This window comes from Mustela lutreola, chromosome 1 (genome assembly GCF_030435805.1).
Source record: "Mustela lutreola isolate mMusLut2 chromosome 1, mMusLut2.pri, whole genome shotgun sequence".
NCBI classification, from domain to species: Eukaryota; Metazoa; Chordata; class Mammalia; order Carnivora; family Mustelidae; genus Mustela; species Mustela lutreola.
The window spans coordinates 109,531,994-109,545,673 of NC_081290.1; the positions used below are offsets into that span (position 1 = coordinate 109,531,994).

At 44.3% G+C, this 13,680-nt stretch overlaps 1 protein-coding gene across 2 annotated transcripts in view; it reads left to right on the top strand.

Moving 5' to 3' along the window:
* Window positions 1–13,680, top strand: part of TSPAN5 (tetraspanin 5) — a 177,472-nt gene that overhangs the window by 65,482 nt on the left and 98,310 nt on the right. The window contains exon 1 of one of the 2 annotated variants that reach the window (XM_059172523.1): window positions 8,805–8,837. The exons of the other annotated variant lie outside the window; for it this stretch is intronic. Within the exon in view, the coding sequence (XP_059028506.1) occupies window positions 8,820–8,837 (18 nt within the window). The 5' untranslated portion in view covers window positions 8,805–8,819. Of the gene's footprint in view, window positions 1–8,804; window positions 8,838–13,680 lie in introns of those variants that run through there. 2 annotated transcript variants of the gene reach the window in all.

Below are 13,680 nucleotides of genomic sequence, written 5' to 3' on the forward strand. Positions count from 1 at the left end.
AAACAGACTCTTAACTGACTGAGGCAGCCAGGCACCCCTTCAAGAGGTTATTAAATATAAACTTGGTGACCTTATTTCAGTGTTCACGTTAGAGAAACAACTTTGCAGTCTTCTGGGAGCACACAAATGATGGGAAAGCTTAAATTTCCCTTTTGTGGGGCTGTGTAAGGATAGATCCATATGTCCCAGGGACAGCTTCTCTCTCTGAATATCCTTATGGAACTTTCTTTGGCTTTTTCTGTTGTGTCATCTTCATATTCTTGGCCCTTTGTTTTCAAGCATTGGGAATAATGGGAACAGGGAAGTTTTTATAAACCATGAGGGTAAGTGGAAGAACCTGTGGAAGAAGAGGTTCTTTAGCAACTAGGCAGCAGTAGTTTTAAAATCCCTTTTTTTTCAGAAGTGTGATGGACTTAGGAACAGAAAAGAGCTGTTAACTTAAAAAAAAAACATGACGTTAACACCCAGTACTGCCCTTTCTTTGCTTAGTGAGACATATGGTAAAAACAGATTTCTGTGATCCTCTGTAGCCTCTGTTACTGGTCACCATATTCATGTGACATTGGCACAGTTGGCTCATTTAAAAGTCTGGGAGGCCTAATGCCTCTTTTATTTTGTCATCCTGCAGACCTTGATAAAATTAATTCCTTTTTAACTTTCGGAGACACAACCACTTTTACGAAATGGGAAAATGAAAGGACTCTCAGAAGTGGGACACAGAGCATCCAGTCGGCAACATGGACCTCACGGGCCTGGGCTTGGTGGGAGGACAGGTGGCCTTGGGTCTCACTGAAGAACTCCACGGGACCAGGTGGGAAGCGTAGGGAATGCCTTCAGAGAAATGAACAAAGAGGCCAATTATTATTAGAAAACTTGGAAATGTCAGGCTTTGTGGGCCTGGGTCCACCAGTCATGGTGTCTGTGGAGATGGCCAAAATGCCTTGCCCCTTACTGTGGTCTGAACGGGAGGAAATTGTTTCCAACTTGCTTGCCTCTCTGCAGCCCCTCCTAACCTCCTTTAGAATAGCGAAATACATGTTTATTCTTCATCGAGCCGAGCAAAAGGCAGACAGCCGAGGAAGAGACTCATAATTAGGCCTCTTTGGAAGGTGTGAGACAAATTGGCAGCATGGCTGCCTGGGAAAACACAATGGGTCTTTGTTTGCAACTGAGAACACTAGAAATCATGGTGTCCTGGTGCTCTAGGGTTCTGTAGCTCTGGGGAGCCTCGCCTGGCCTCTGCCAAGCCAGGCTTTCTAATTGGATTGCCGATACACACAAATGTTTCTTCATCTCTGCCTGTGACCTTCTAGAGCATCTCTTTGTTTTCGTTCCTGCGGTCCTTGGAATGGATTTTAACCACCCCTATGCCCCCACCCTCGGAGGCTTTCTTTACTTTTCCTGAAGGGTGGCCGGGAAGCCGCCTTTGGCAGCGTGTGTGGTGGTGGCCCCATGTGGGGGCCATCCCAGGATATCTGCCAAAGGAGAAGGCTGCCCTCGCTCAGCCCCTCACCCTTGGCTTTTGGCCCCCTCTTCCTCCCAACTGCCAGGGCATTCAGTTCCCTGCTTTTGTCCAGGGGCTGGACAGCACCACCTCCTTGGCTCCCCTTTTCCATTTGGAAGCCAAAGTCCCTCCTCCAACTGGGGGACTGTGAGTTTCTTGTGCGTGCCGCTGGCTTGGTGGGAAGATCAGAATGGGGATTCTAACCACTTGTGTGAGGAGTTGGCACCCGGGCATGTGCTGTGCCATTGTTGGTTCCCTGTCAGGGAACTCTGAAAACAAGTGTCTAGAATTCAACTCAGTGCTCCAGGACCCCCTTTCCATTCTCCATTGAGACTCTCTCAACAGAAGCCGCTTTTCGCTTGATTAACTGCAACCAACTCTCTTTGGACCTTTGTGTTTTGGAAACCACATTGCCAAAGGAGAATCATCAGGTCTGTTGTAAAAGCCCCCAATAAATTCCTCATAAGATAAAATGGAGAAGAAAGAATAGAAGGTTTTAATCTATCTCCTTGCCTATTAGTGAAATACTACTGGGTGACCTAGTTCATCTGCATATTTGTTACCTTGGCAACGATGCCCTGGCTCAGAAAATTGCAGGAGGCCTGCTGCAGCTCTGAGAAGGCAGTTAATGGGGAAATGTGGGATTTTTCCAGGGTCTTCGGTGATTAGTGGAAAAGAGGGAGCAAGGAGGAAAAATAAAAGAGATACACTCTTAAACATGGCGATTCACAGACCTGTACCCCTGGGGATAAAAATATATGTTTATAAAAAATTAAAAAAAAAAAAAAGAGATACACTCTTCTTGTAATAGTTCAGAATAGTACCTTTTAAAATGAATCGGAAGTAGTTTTACCTCAATTTTAAAAGAAAATAGTGGTACAGCCTCTTCTAACATGAGACTGCCTTTAAAGAAGAACTTTCCTGGTCCATGTGGCTGCACTGGCATGGGAGGGGTCAGCTGCTGTTGGACTCTGGATTCCACACGTGCCGTCAGGGAGCCTTGATGCTCACTGCTTTAATATTAAGCACTGGCTCTTCCAGATTGTTTCGTGGTGTCTTATTTTGTCAGGCCAACATTTTCAGGAGACTGAGAAACAAGATTTAAAAATAGGATTTAGTCAGCGGCGGGAGAGCAAAATTGGCTCGTCTTCTAAACTGCATGTGTAGTCTGCATGTCGGGGAGCAGCACAGAGCCTTCCTTCTCGATCTTCTACAGTGTCTCCTCTCACATTTGAGATTGGTGTCCAGAGAAGTAAAATAAATCACCCGCGACACACGCCTGGTTTGGGGCACTGTCTGGACTAAAGATAGATTTCTGGAGTCTAGATCTAGTGCTTTTTCAACATCTGTCCTGACCTAAAGAAATCACTTTTGCTCTGACCTCTCTCCAAGGAAGGGTCAGGTGAAGGAATTGTGAGAATGCTGTTCTCTTGAAACTGGCCACCAGTCCATTTGCTTGGGAAATTGTGGGAGGAGGAGGCACTGGACCTCAAATTTTAGATGTCTTCATGTCATTATTTGCTGTTACTCCAAGGAAGCAGACTGAATCTAGAACCTTGGGCGCTCTGAGAAGAAATTGTCCATGATGCTCCTTGACATGACTCTCTTGGTACCTCCATCTTTTCTGAAGTCAAGTTTATGATGCTTTGCAGTGGTGATATTCCTATGCCACGAGGAGGCAGATGTCCGTTAGGCTTTTCCACTTGAAAACTGGGGACAGGGCCAAGTTAGCATGGGGCAACCATAGAATTTTTGAAAAGAGACTTTTACCAGGAGCCAGTTTTTTCAGTATGATACAGGATTCTTTCAGGCGGTGCCTTTGATCTGGAAAGCCCACAGGTAAAAGTAGAAATAGGGTCTGTCTTCTCGAGTACCTGTGTGTTCGCTCCTCACTTGTAAATATGTTTTCTCACCTGTGGGTGATTTGTTCATTCAGTCATCTCAATGGTTCTTGAGCTTGTTTTGGGTGCTTTTGCAGTATGACAGTGCTTGGGAAGCAAAGTTGAGTTTTACACATGATCTCTGGCTTCATTGATACTTGGGCCTATATACTTGTTCAGTAACTGGGAAATTTTAAATAAAGAGAGATGCACGTTTTGACTGCTTATATTTAATGTTGAAGACTGAAGAACGTTTTCATAAGATGGCACTAGTCCAGTGTCCTAATTAGTAAGGATAATTCAGGAGGTGCCCTGTGAGGTCTCACCACTCGTTTTCCTCAAGAAAAGCTCATGTGCCACAGGGTCTGGTGGGTCCCGTGGCCTTTGGCTCGGTGTGGGGGGGGGCATGTATTTTGGGATTGGAGGGTGGGGCTGGGGGCTGAGAGGGAGCTGGCTGACTGTGGCAGGTTCCAGAGTCTGTATGTGTGTATAAATACCACAAAGACTTATTGACTATTCAGTGGAAGTTGGTTGGGAATTGGGAAGTGGTGAAGCCGTGGGTCCTGCAGGTGCAGTTTACAGAACACCTGCCACGACCCAGGCTCCCTGTGGGGCGCCTTATACATGATCTCCTACTCACTCCCCTTAACGCCTGAGGGTGGGCTGCTGACGTATTTCCGTATCGCGGATGAGAACACTTCTGTTAGGAGGACCCGCACCACAGACAAGGTCATGTGGTTGTGTGAGGGAACGTAAACCCGGGACTCCCTGCTCTCTTCCTGCTCTTCCTACCAGCTCTTGCCTTCACACAGCGTGCTCTCCCTGAAAATTTGTCAGGACCGTGGGGCTAATTTTCTTCCTCCTTTTTAACCATACATGCCATCTCTGGAGACAAAATGAAGGAAGTTTTATACTGGTGTATTAAGAATAAAGGTGGAAATCCTGGGCCCAAATGGGTCAAATGAAGTTAGAAATGAAGGGAGTCACATACATACACTTGACTTCAAGCCACTTTGCCCACATTATTTCAGTTGACAAGTTGGATTTGGGTTAGGGCTGAGGGGATGATGGAGGAAGAGGGTGGGCAACTTCTGGATGAACACTGCGTTTTATGTTCTAGACATCAGCAGATCTGCTGCTCCTCTTTGTGGATACCAAGAACTGTGTTCACGCAGGGCATTCACAACTAATGGTGGTTATTTTCCATCTCTTGGGGGTACCATGCACACTTGCCTTCATTCCAGTTACTGGTGCTTTGATATATAGATCAAACCAACATAATCCCTGCCTTCTGGGAGCTTGCACTTCAATAAGGGGGTGCATTAATGACAATAAACAGTTGGCCCTTGAACAACATGGGAATTAGGGGCACTAGCCCCCATGCAGTGGAAAATTCATGTATAGTTGTTTACTCCTCCAAAGTTTAACTAATAGCCAAGAAGCCTGATAACATAAATAGCTAATTTACACGTATTTTGTAACACACATATATGTGTTATATACTATGTTATTACAATAAAGTTAGCTAGAGAAAAATGTTCAAATCATAAGGAAGAGAGACTGCATTTACAGTACTGTGACTGTATTTATTAGAAGAAAAAGAAATCTGCCACTAAGTGGACCCATGCAGTTCAAACCTGTGCAGTTCAAGGTTCAGCTGTAGTGGGATTAGTGCCGGGGAGGGATTGATAAAGAATATGGTGTGAATTCATCTTTGAATTTTAGTGATGTGGAAAATAAGCTAGTGGGAATATATTTTGGGCTTGATTTTACAAGGAGCTTGAGGAACTTCTGAAGAAATTATTCTGCAGGATTGTCTGCCCCAAGACTTGTGATTTTAAGCTTAGTGTTGAGATCGCTGTGGGTTTCTTGTCAATGAGGCTTCTGGTCATGTGTGTGTGTGGCAAATCAATGTGTGGTGAATGCCGCCGTGCACTTATTATCCGAACTGAAGGCAGATCTCTTCTGCGTGCTTTTCCGTTGTATTTTGTTACTGCATGTGTGGTGTGTGTCCACTTTTCCTTGCAGGTTTGCATGAATTCGGTCCCAGACGGCATCCCAGTCTGAATCAGATTACTAGTGGTAATCTCTCCTAAGTGACCTCAGTGTCTATTTGGTCTTGTGAAAAATAGTGTCATTTGGGGTGCCTGGGTGACCCAGTGGGTTAAAGCCTCTGCCTTCGGCTCAGGTCATGATCCCAGGGTCCTGGGTTCAAGCCCCGCATCGGGCTCTCTGCTCAGAGGGAGCCTGCTTCTCCCTCTCTCTCTCTGCCTGCCTCTCTGCCTACTTGTGATCTCTGTCTGTCAAATAAATAAAATCTTGAAAAAAAAAAAGAAAAGAAAAATAGTGTCATTTGGTTTTATGCTGTGGGTCCCTTGAACAGAAATCACATTCATAGGCAAGACTGTTGGCTGCACGTGTTCCTTGGAAATACTTCTAGTGCTCTTCTGAAAAAAAAAAAAAAATCAAAGTTGGTTGGAGCTGAAGGCAAAGGGAAAGAATTACCTTTTCCTTTTTAATGCGCTGTAAAGTATGTGCTAATGATGTAATTAATAGTATATTAGGATGTTAATGCAATAAATACAAAGTTAATCCATTTCGGATTTCATTGTAGCCTGTTGTCCTTGTTTGTGGAGTAATGTGATTGGGACTGAGTAATTAACACCCTACAGAGGGATTAGCCTCAAAGATTGAGATAAAGGCAAGAGGAGAGAAAAGGAGGAGCCTACAAGGCCGGAGTGCAGAAAGCTCTGAGCATGGACGTCCTCCTCCGTGAAGGGGATGTTGCGCTTTCCCGACTGTGCTTACTGATGTCCCCATCTGCTAGTGATGATCACCTGGGTTATCTGGGTAAAACATGAGGAAGGACGAAGTTTTGAGGTGGCCCCCCTTCTTCTCTGTACGTAGTTTGGGATGAGGAATGATGTTCCCGCCAAGCTAGCCGCACCCTGTTGGGCTTTGCTGTGTCTTCAGAAAGGTTTTCCCATCTCTTTAATTACAAGTTTTTGTTATTTTGTTACTAAAATATCTTTTTCGTCCCCATTTGTTCTATACAAATCACAGAAAATGAGAGCCAAAGCAGGAGGAGTTCCTCAAAATGAGTGCTCATGTTTATAGGAGAGCATGGTGGGACTCTTCAGGGCCAACAGATTGTTCTAGTAAAAGTTTTCTTTCCCCTTTTTAATGGTTCTGGGGTTTCTAATGGTCAGCCTGTGTTGCCAGATTGAAGTCATTAACTTTGACCCCCACAGGAGGGATTTAAGAAGAGGCACGAGAAAGGAGGGAGTGGAGATGGAGGCGGAGTCCCTCGTTTTCCGCAGAAATTACGGTTGGTGAAAACTCCAGGGACGAGGTGACATGCTTCCTCGCGGCCCCTGCTGGGGCAGCAGAGACGAAGGTCTTTCTGTACCTGTCTGCACGTGGCTGACGTCGTAAATCTTAAGTGACAGGGTTCTCATTTTCAGTGGAAAAGTAGGCTTCGTGTTATTAAAAATTCTGTGGTTTGCTTTAAAATCAAACAACTCCATTTGCTCACAAGTGAATTAGACAGGATTTCTAGTTTTCTTTTAATTATTTGTGCCCTAGTGTTATTCATGGTTCACGCTGGCTTTCACGGTCATCATGTCCGTGATCCAGTGTCTGTCCTCCTCTCCTTGACTTTTCTCTGGGCAGCCTTCTCTAGGTTGCGCTGCTCTGTCCAGCAAAGTTGAAGAAGCATGTATAGGTGGGACTCCCAGTCTACCTGGAAGTCTGAGCAGGGGTAATTATACCCTCAAAAATCTTTCCAGTTTGCCTCAGGGTAAAAGAGGTGAGGCAGACAGCTCAGCCTCACTAGAACTGAGCAGTTTGGGTCAGGAGATGTTCCCATAGACTGATGCATGGGGTCAGATGGGCTGGTCTCGGCAGCTGGCTTCATCAGCCCCTGGTCTGCACGAGCCGATCATAATGTGAGGTCACCACCTCCAATAGTTACTCAGACTTCTTGTGTAAAACCTTCATCTAAACATGTATGTTTACAGTTGTGATGGGCAAGCGCTTATTTTTCTTAGAGGAATAGGTTCTGTTTCACCTAGTATTTCTGTTTTATCTAGGCAAATAGGTATGAAAGTTTTTTGTTTTTCCCTAGATGAAACCAGGAGAGAATCACTAATGGGAAAAAAAAATGCTGTTGTGTAAAATGAAAATGTCACAGAGCAGATCTCTTAGCCAGTCATCATATATGCATATACATTCTCTTTAAGGATGATTTAAATATCCCTTTGGATCTAAAAGATTTTTTTAAAAATCTAATGTGGCATATAAATACAAGTGTGTGAAAAATTTCACATATACTCTTTCATAAAATTTCCTGTAATTGCAAGGAAATAATTTTTTTTAAAAAATGTTCGTGTCTGTCCTTCAATTGTTTATGGAGATCTGACTTGAATAAACATAATCTGGGAGCTTTTGGTTTCCACAGATAAGCCCAGATGCCCTCTTGATGCTGCACGAGGTGGCTGGGGTTAGAGAAAGTCTTGAGAAGTGACATGGGTGATGGAGAGTGATAGCTGCATGAGGCAGCCTTGATGTCAGAGTGCATTCTCATAATGCAGTTTTCCTGTCTTTGTTGTTATCTTACAGTTTTACTGGGAAAATGAATCACGATGTTCTTTCAAAGAAGCGTTAAAAAAAATAATCAAATTTCACAGAAAATGGAGCTCTGGCCTTTGGTTAAGCATTCATTGACTCTGCTTGTGCTCTTGGGCTCCCTTGCTTTCTCTTAAAACAGAATCCTTTCTGCAGAGTTGCATGGGTCGTGCTGCTAAGTCTTTCTCTGGTGGTTGGCTGGTTTAGGGCTCCAAAGACTTCAGGGGGCTCCTGGCTCACGTGTGAAATGGGGCAAAGGTTTATGGAGGTTGAGAGTTTTTTTCCTTCCTCCGACCAGCTGAGGTTGTGGTGGTTCTGCTCCGGGAAGAGCGACAAGCATGGGGATGCCGAAGAATGCCAGGAGGAACTGGGGGCTTGGAGGGAGCAGGGCAGGTGGGGGCTCCCTCGGTACACAGGGTTTGTGGCAGCTGACCTTGCCCTCTCTGAGGACGCAGTGGTGGCGGCGGTTCCACGTGAGCAGCTCTGTGTGAAGGAAAGCTGCCCTCCGCCCCACTTCTTCACCCAGCACATCTCCCTCTGTCCTTGATGTTTGTAATCAGTGTGATGGGGTGTATGCAGGTGAAAGACAGACCCATCCTTCCTCTCTCTAGAAGCATTCAGCTGGCATGTCGTGGGGAAGTGTGCCTTGGGGCAGGGCCCTGCTCTGCTCAGAGGAGGCCTCTGGAGGAGGAGCAGAAAGCTGTGCTGGACCAGGAAGGAAGGAGGTGGCCCTGTCCCGGAGAGAGTGGGACCAGAGTGACTTGCTATTTCTTCCCTAGTCGAATGGGACAAAGGCAAGAACTGGAAGAATGTTCAGGTGTGGGCAGGTACGTTGTTTGTTCCCACTTTCAGATGCTGTGTGCTGGGAGGACCTTTCTCAATGCTCGTTTCTTCCTAGAGCTCGGAGGTCCTGTCTATTCTACGGAACTTCACATTCCTCTGTGGTGAATTTCCCAAGTCTCCAATTCAGAGGGCGTGATTTTTCTAAATAAAGGGCAGACTATTCTCAGCTTTCAGAAAGGGAAGAGACTGTGACTGTTTTGTTTGCATCCTGTCCCCCAAGCCCAGCACAGGGTTTGGCATATTATAAATGCTAATAAATACTGGTGGAAGGAAAGGAAAAATCTAGGGGTTATTGTGTGGGAAAGGGCTGGGAGGGAAATTCATCTCTTGAGTAGGTAAATCGAATTTATTTCTAGCATTATTTTCTTTTCAGGGGTAAGCGTTTAGAGGCATGGTGAGTGAACTTTTTCACAGTAGGTTGGCTCTTCAGCGATGATGGGGTTTTCAGCTCCTGTTTCAAGTTCATGCCCTAGCGGGGAAGGTCACTGATGCTTGGGACTGCCTCCTGACCACACAGCTTGCATAATTGATTAATTCCGCATAGATGTTTGCATTTCTTTCTTAATATAAATTTCATTTTCTATTTAGCTCTCCAGAATTAGTAAGTGCTAGAAAACAGGATGTGTGTTGAATCTTACAACCTTGTGATCTGGGCAGCTCCTCTGGAAGGTGTAATTAATGATCTTGAATCTCTCTTGGCATTCTTAGTTCTCGAATTGGTAAACAGGTTTCTGAAAATAGCTAATATTTGTTGTTGACCATGCGCCAGGCACTGAACTGAGGACTTCATCTGGTTATTCCTTTGATTATCTTTTTATCCTAACAGACCCCCTAGGAATGAGCTCTGTGAGTATCTCCATTTCTAGCTGTGGGAACTGGTTCACAGAGAGGTGAAGTCACTCAGCATTGACACAGCCAGTAAATAGCACAGTTGGATGGGAGGCGGAACAGCTGGGCCCCGGAGCCAGTGCTCCCAAGGGCTGGGTGGCCTTGCTGCTTCCCTTTCTCTGGGGCCATCCTATTTTCCTTGGCACCTCCTGACTTCTGTGCTCTGTTCTCTGGAGACTCTTGTCAGATGCAAACTGGTGTGAGTGGCCACAGGACCAGTCTGAAAGAAATGGACTCAAATGCCATACCAACCTGGGTTAAAGACCCTGGCCAAGCCCATCATTTGCTTGATGATCAGTCCTGATCAACTCGGTGCGTTTGGAAGTCGATTTTGGAGCAATATGGTGAGGGAAAGGTGTGTATTTTACATCAGCAGACGTGCTTGGGTAGGAGAGGCCAGATGTTGAGACACTTGGAGTTTGAGTGGAAAATGAAGGATTCTTGTTGGCATGCCTGTTGGAAAATTTTAAGAGCAATAAACCTTTTAAATTCAGTACCTCATTGATTCTGGAGGAGAAGGGCCAGCCCTTCAGTACCGAGTGTGAGCATTGTGGCTGATGGGCAGGGCTGATGCTGCTGCCTTTCTGGTCATAGAAATAAAAGATAAATAAGGGGAATTGTTTTATAATTCAGTTTTCAACTTTGGTTTTTATCTTAAAGTGGAGCATAAAACCAGTTTTTAATCTCCATGAATATCAGGGTAGAGGACTAAATGAAAAGCAATAGCTAAGTTTATGCTGGAAGAAAATCTTTATCAGTCATGACCTCTTTTGAATCAAAAATGTCTAGGTAATCAAAGATAATCAAAATATTCAGATACTCTAATCTGGTGGGTGTATTTATTTATTTATTTATTTATTTTTAAGATTTTATTTGTCTCAGAGAGAGAGAGAGAGCACACAAGCAGGAGGGAGCAGCAGGCTCCCCGCTGAGCAGGGAGCCCAATACGGGGCTCGATCCCAGGACCCTGGGATCATGACCTGAGCCGAAGGCAGAGGCTTAACCCACTGAGCCACCCAGGTGTCCCCCCCCCCCTTTTTTTTTTTAAAGGCAAAAATATATGGATATTGTGGACTTGGCAGTATAACTTTAAGATTTACAGAGAGATTTTGGAGTTAAGTAATTGGAAGCTATTAATTAATAAGATAGAAAAGTAAGTGTGTGCCCATAAACTGAGGGAGATTAAAAAAATACTGTTTAGCTTCTTACAAATCATGTGAAATCTAGAAGGTGAGAGACTACTCTAGGCCTCCAGAGAAAGGAAATCACTTTTTTTTCTTTTAAAGAAGTTGGGTGGGCATGACTTTGGATACACTACTCAGGATATTGTACTTTGGTTTCTAATGAAAGAGGGAAAAGTTCATAAAATATTGTGTGAGGTCCTGATTATTTAGAAAAGATTTTAGACCGTAGGGTCCCCCCTCCCCCCAGTAATTGAGATATGTAAAAGCTTGGGTAATATTTCCTGACCCTCCTTTTCATTCTGAAGAAAAGCAGCCCATGGCTCTGGCTGGTGGTCACCCAATCAGTAATCACAGATACCTGGCAGATAGAGGAGAGAATAAGTCCAAGGAGCTGGGGAACAGTGGTTGCTGGGAGGTTGCAGACTGTTGAGGTAATAAGGTATGTTGAAGAGCTTAGAGGGGAAAGATGAGTATTTTTGTTGTCTCATTGGAAAAGAAACTGACAGCATGGGCTTGCCCTTCTTTTTAACCGCCACCCCCATCATAGATAAACTGTTCAAATCATCCCCCCAAATTCGGAGAACCTGTATATAACTGTGAGCACAAGAGGGAGGAGTATGTGTCTGTAGTGCTTGTCTGTGCTAATTTATATATCTTAAAGAAATTTTACGTTTTCCCCCAATTCTTGTGTGTGTGTGTGTATATATATATTATACTTCTATTTGTGCTTCTTTTTTTCCAATTTACCACTCCTTAGTGAGCTTTCATCTGTGTCACTAGATATTCTTTGAAAAGGAGACTTTTTTTTTTTTAAAGATTTTATTTGAAAAAGAGAGAGAGAGTGTGTGTGCATGGGGTGGGGGGTGCAGAGGGAGAAGCGGACTCCCTGCTGAGTGGGGAGCCCGATGCGGGACTCAATCTTGGGACTCCAAGATCATGTACTGAGCTGAAGGCAGTCGCTTAACTGTCTGAACTACCCAGATGCCCCGTGAAAAGGGGACTTGTAAGCTCTGCATCCTGTGGCTTTGGAGAGTGGATTTGTCCATTGCCACTTGGCGCTCAGTGTCCCAGTGTCTGCTCTGTTTGCCCCTCTCAGTTCCTCTCTGCCTCCAGCTCCCACTGGCTTCAGCCAGCTAACTCTTAGTCTTCTTTGTACTCTTGTTTTTTAGATGGATTTAAATAGAGCGGAAAGTGGGGGGGGGATATATTCCGTGGAGCAGTGGGTGTTATACGCAAACAATGAATCATGGAACACTCCATCAAAAACTAATGATGGACTGTATGGTGACTAACACAACAACAACAACAACATAATAATAAAAGATTGTTAATACTGGATTACAAGAAGTAGGCTTGGTCGGGCAGAACCATCTCTGACCTGTTTAGTATGGCTCTCATTTATTGTGTGTCTGTTGTGGGTCTGACCCCTTGTGAAGGACCCTTCATGCTCTTGTATAATACTCATACTTAACCCTGGCTTGGAGGTGGCTTTCTCATTTTAGGAAAGATGAAACCAAGGCTGTGAGAGTAAGGTACGAGGCAGAGCCAGGATGGGAAGCTGCGTCTATCTCTGCGTCCTTCGATCACACTACCGTTTCTTTTCATGGTGACTCACTAGGCCATTGCCACAGAAGTGGGGGGGAACTCTTGATCAGGCACATGATGAACCAGCACAGCTTGTGCTAAGGACTACCGTGTCCCTGTGAGACTGCAAATACAGATGGTCCCTGGATTCAGGATTGTTTATGATTTTCTGGCTTTACAATGGTACAAAAGCAGTACACATTCAGTTGAACCCATACTTCAGATTTTGAAGTTAGACCAGATACTGTCTCGTGAAGCTGGGCAGTGGCAGCTGCTGTACCTCCCAGGCAGCCGTGCAATCCCAAGGATAAATAACTCATATAATTCCAGCCACTTTGTTTTTCACTTTCAGTACAGTATTCAATAAATTACATGAGATCGTCCACACTTTATAATGGAACAGGCTTTCTATTACATGATTTTGACAATGTATAGGCTGATGTAAGCAATCAGAGTATGTTTGATATAGCTAGGCTAAGCTACGATGTTTGGTAGGCTAGGTGTATTAAATACATTTTCAACGCAGGATATTTTCAGCTTACAGTGGGTTTATTGAGATGTAACCCCATTGTAAGTTGAGGAAAACTCAGTCCACTCTAGGACCTAGTCTTAAAATCCATTAAGTCTCTGGCAGAATGCTCTCGAGATATCTGAGGAATAACTTTAAAATCTCAAGAGAATTCATCTTCTATTCCATGGATGTATGTAAAGTAAATGCTCTGGATGGAGAACAGAAGATAGCTTTTAACAGAATTTCTGATCCGTAAAGGAGGAACCCTGCCAATCATTAATAGTTGGTAAGTTTACAACTCCAGTTCCATAGGTGCTAAACCTTTAGATATTTGAGAGCTTGGTGATTTTGGTGACAAGGGTTAATTTAAGGATTAATGAGTCAAGAGATCTAGAAAGTTAGAATTTCTCTTTGTACCAGTTTTTGTTCAACGAATACTTTCCCAGGCCACATGGAATTAATCGCTTTGTAGGAAATTCTTGGCCTTTCTTTAAATGATGAAATTGTGGCCAGTTTTGTAAATATAGTTTATTCTTGACTCTGTAAACCGTGGGTCAGATTAATTTTACAATGCCCTAAGGGAAGCAAGTTGATGAAGAGCTGGTTTCTCTGCTTTTTAGCAGTGTTAATGACCCACTTCCACCAGGAGATTCCAAGGTT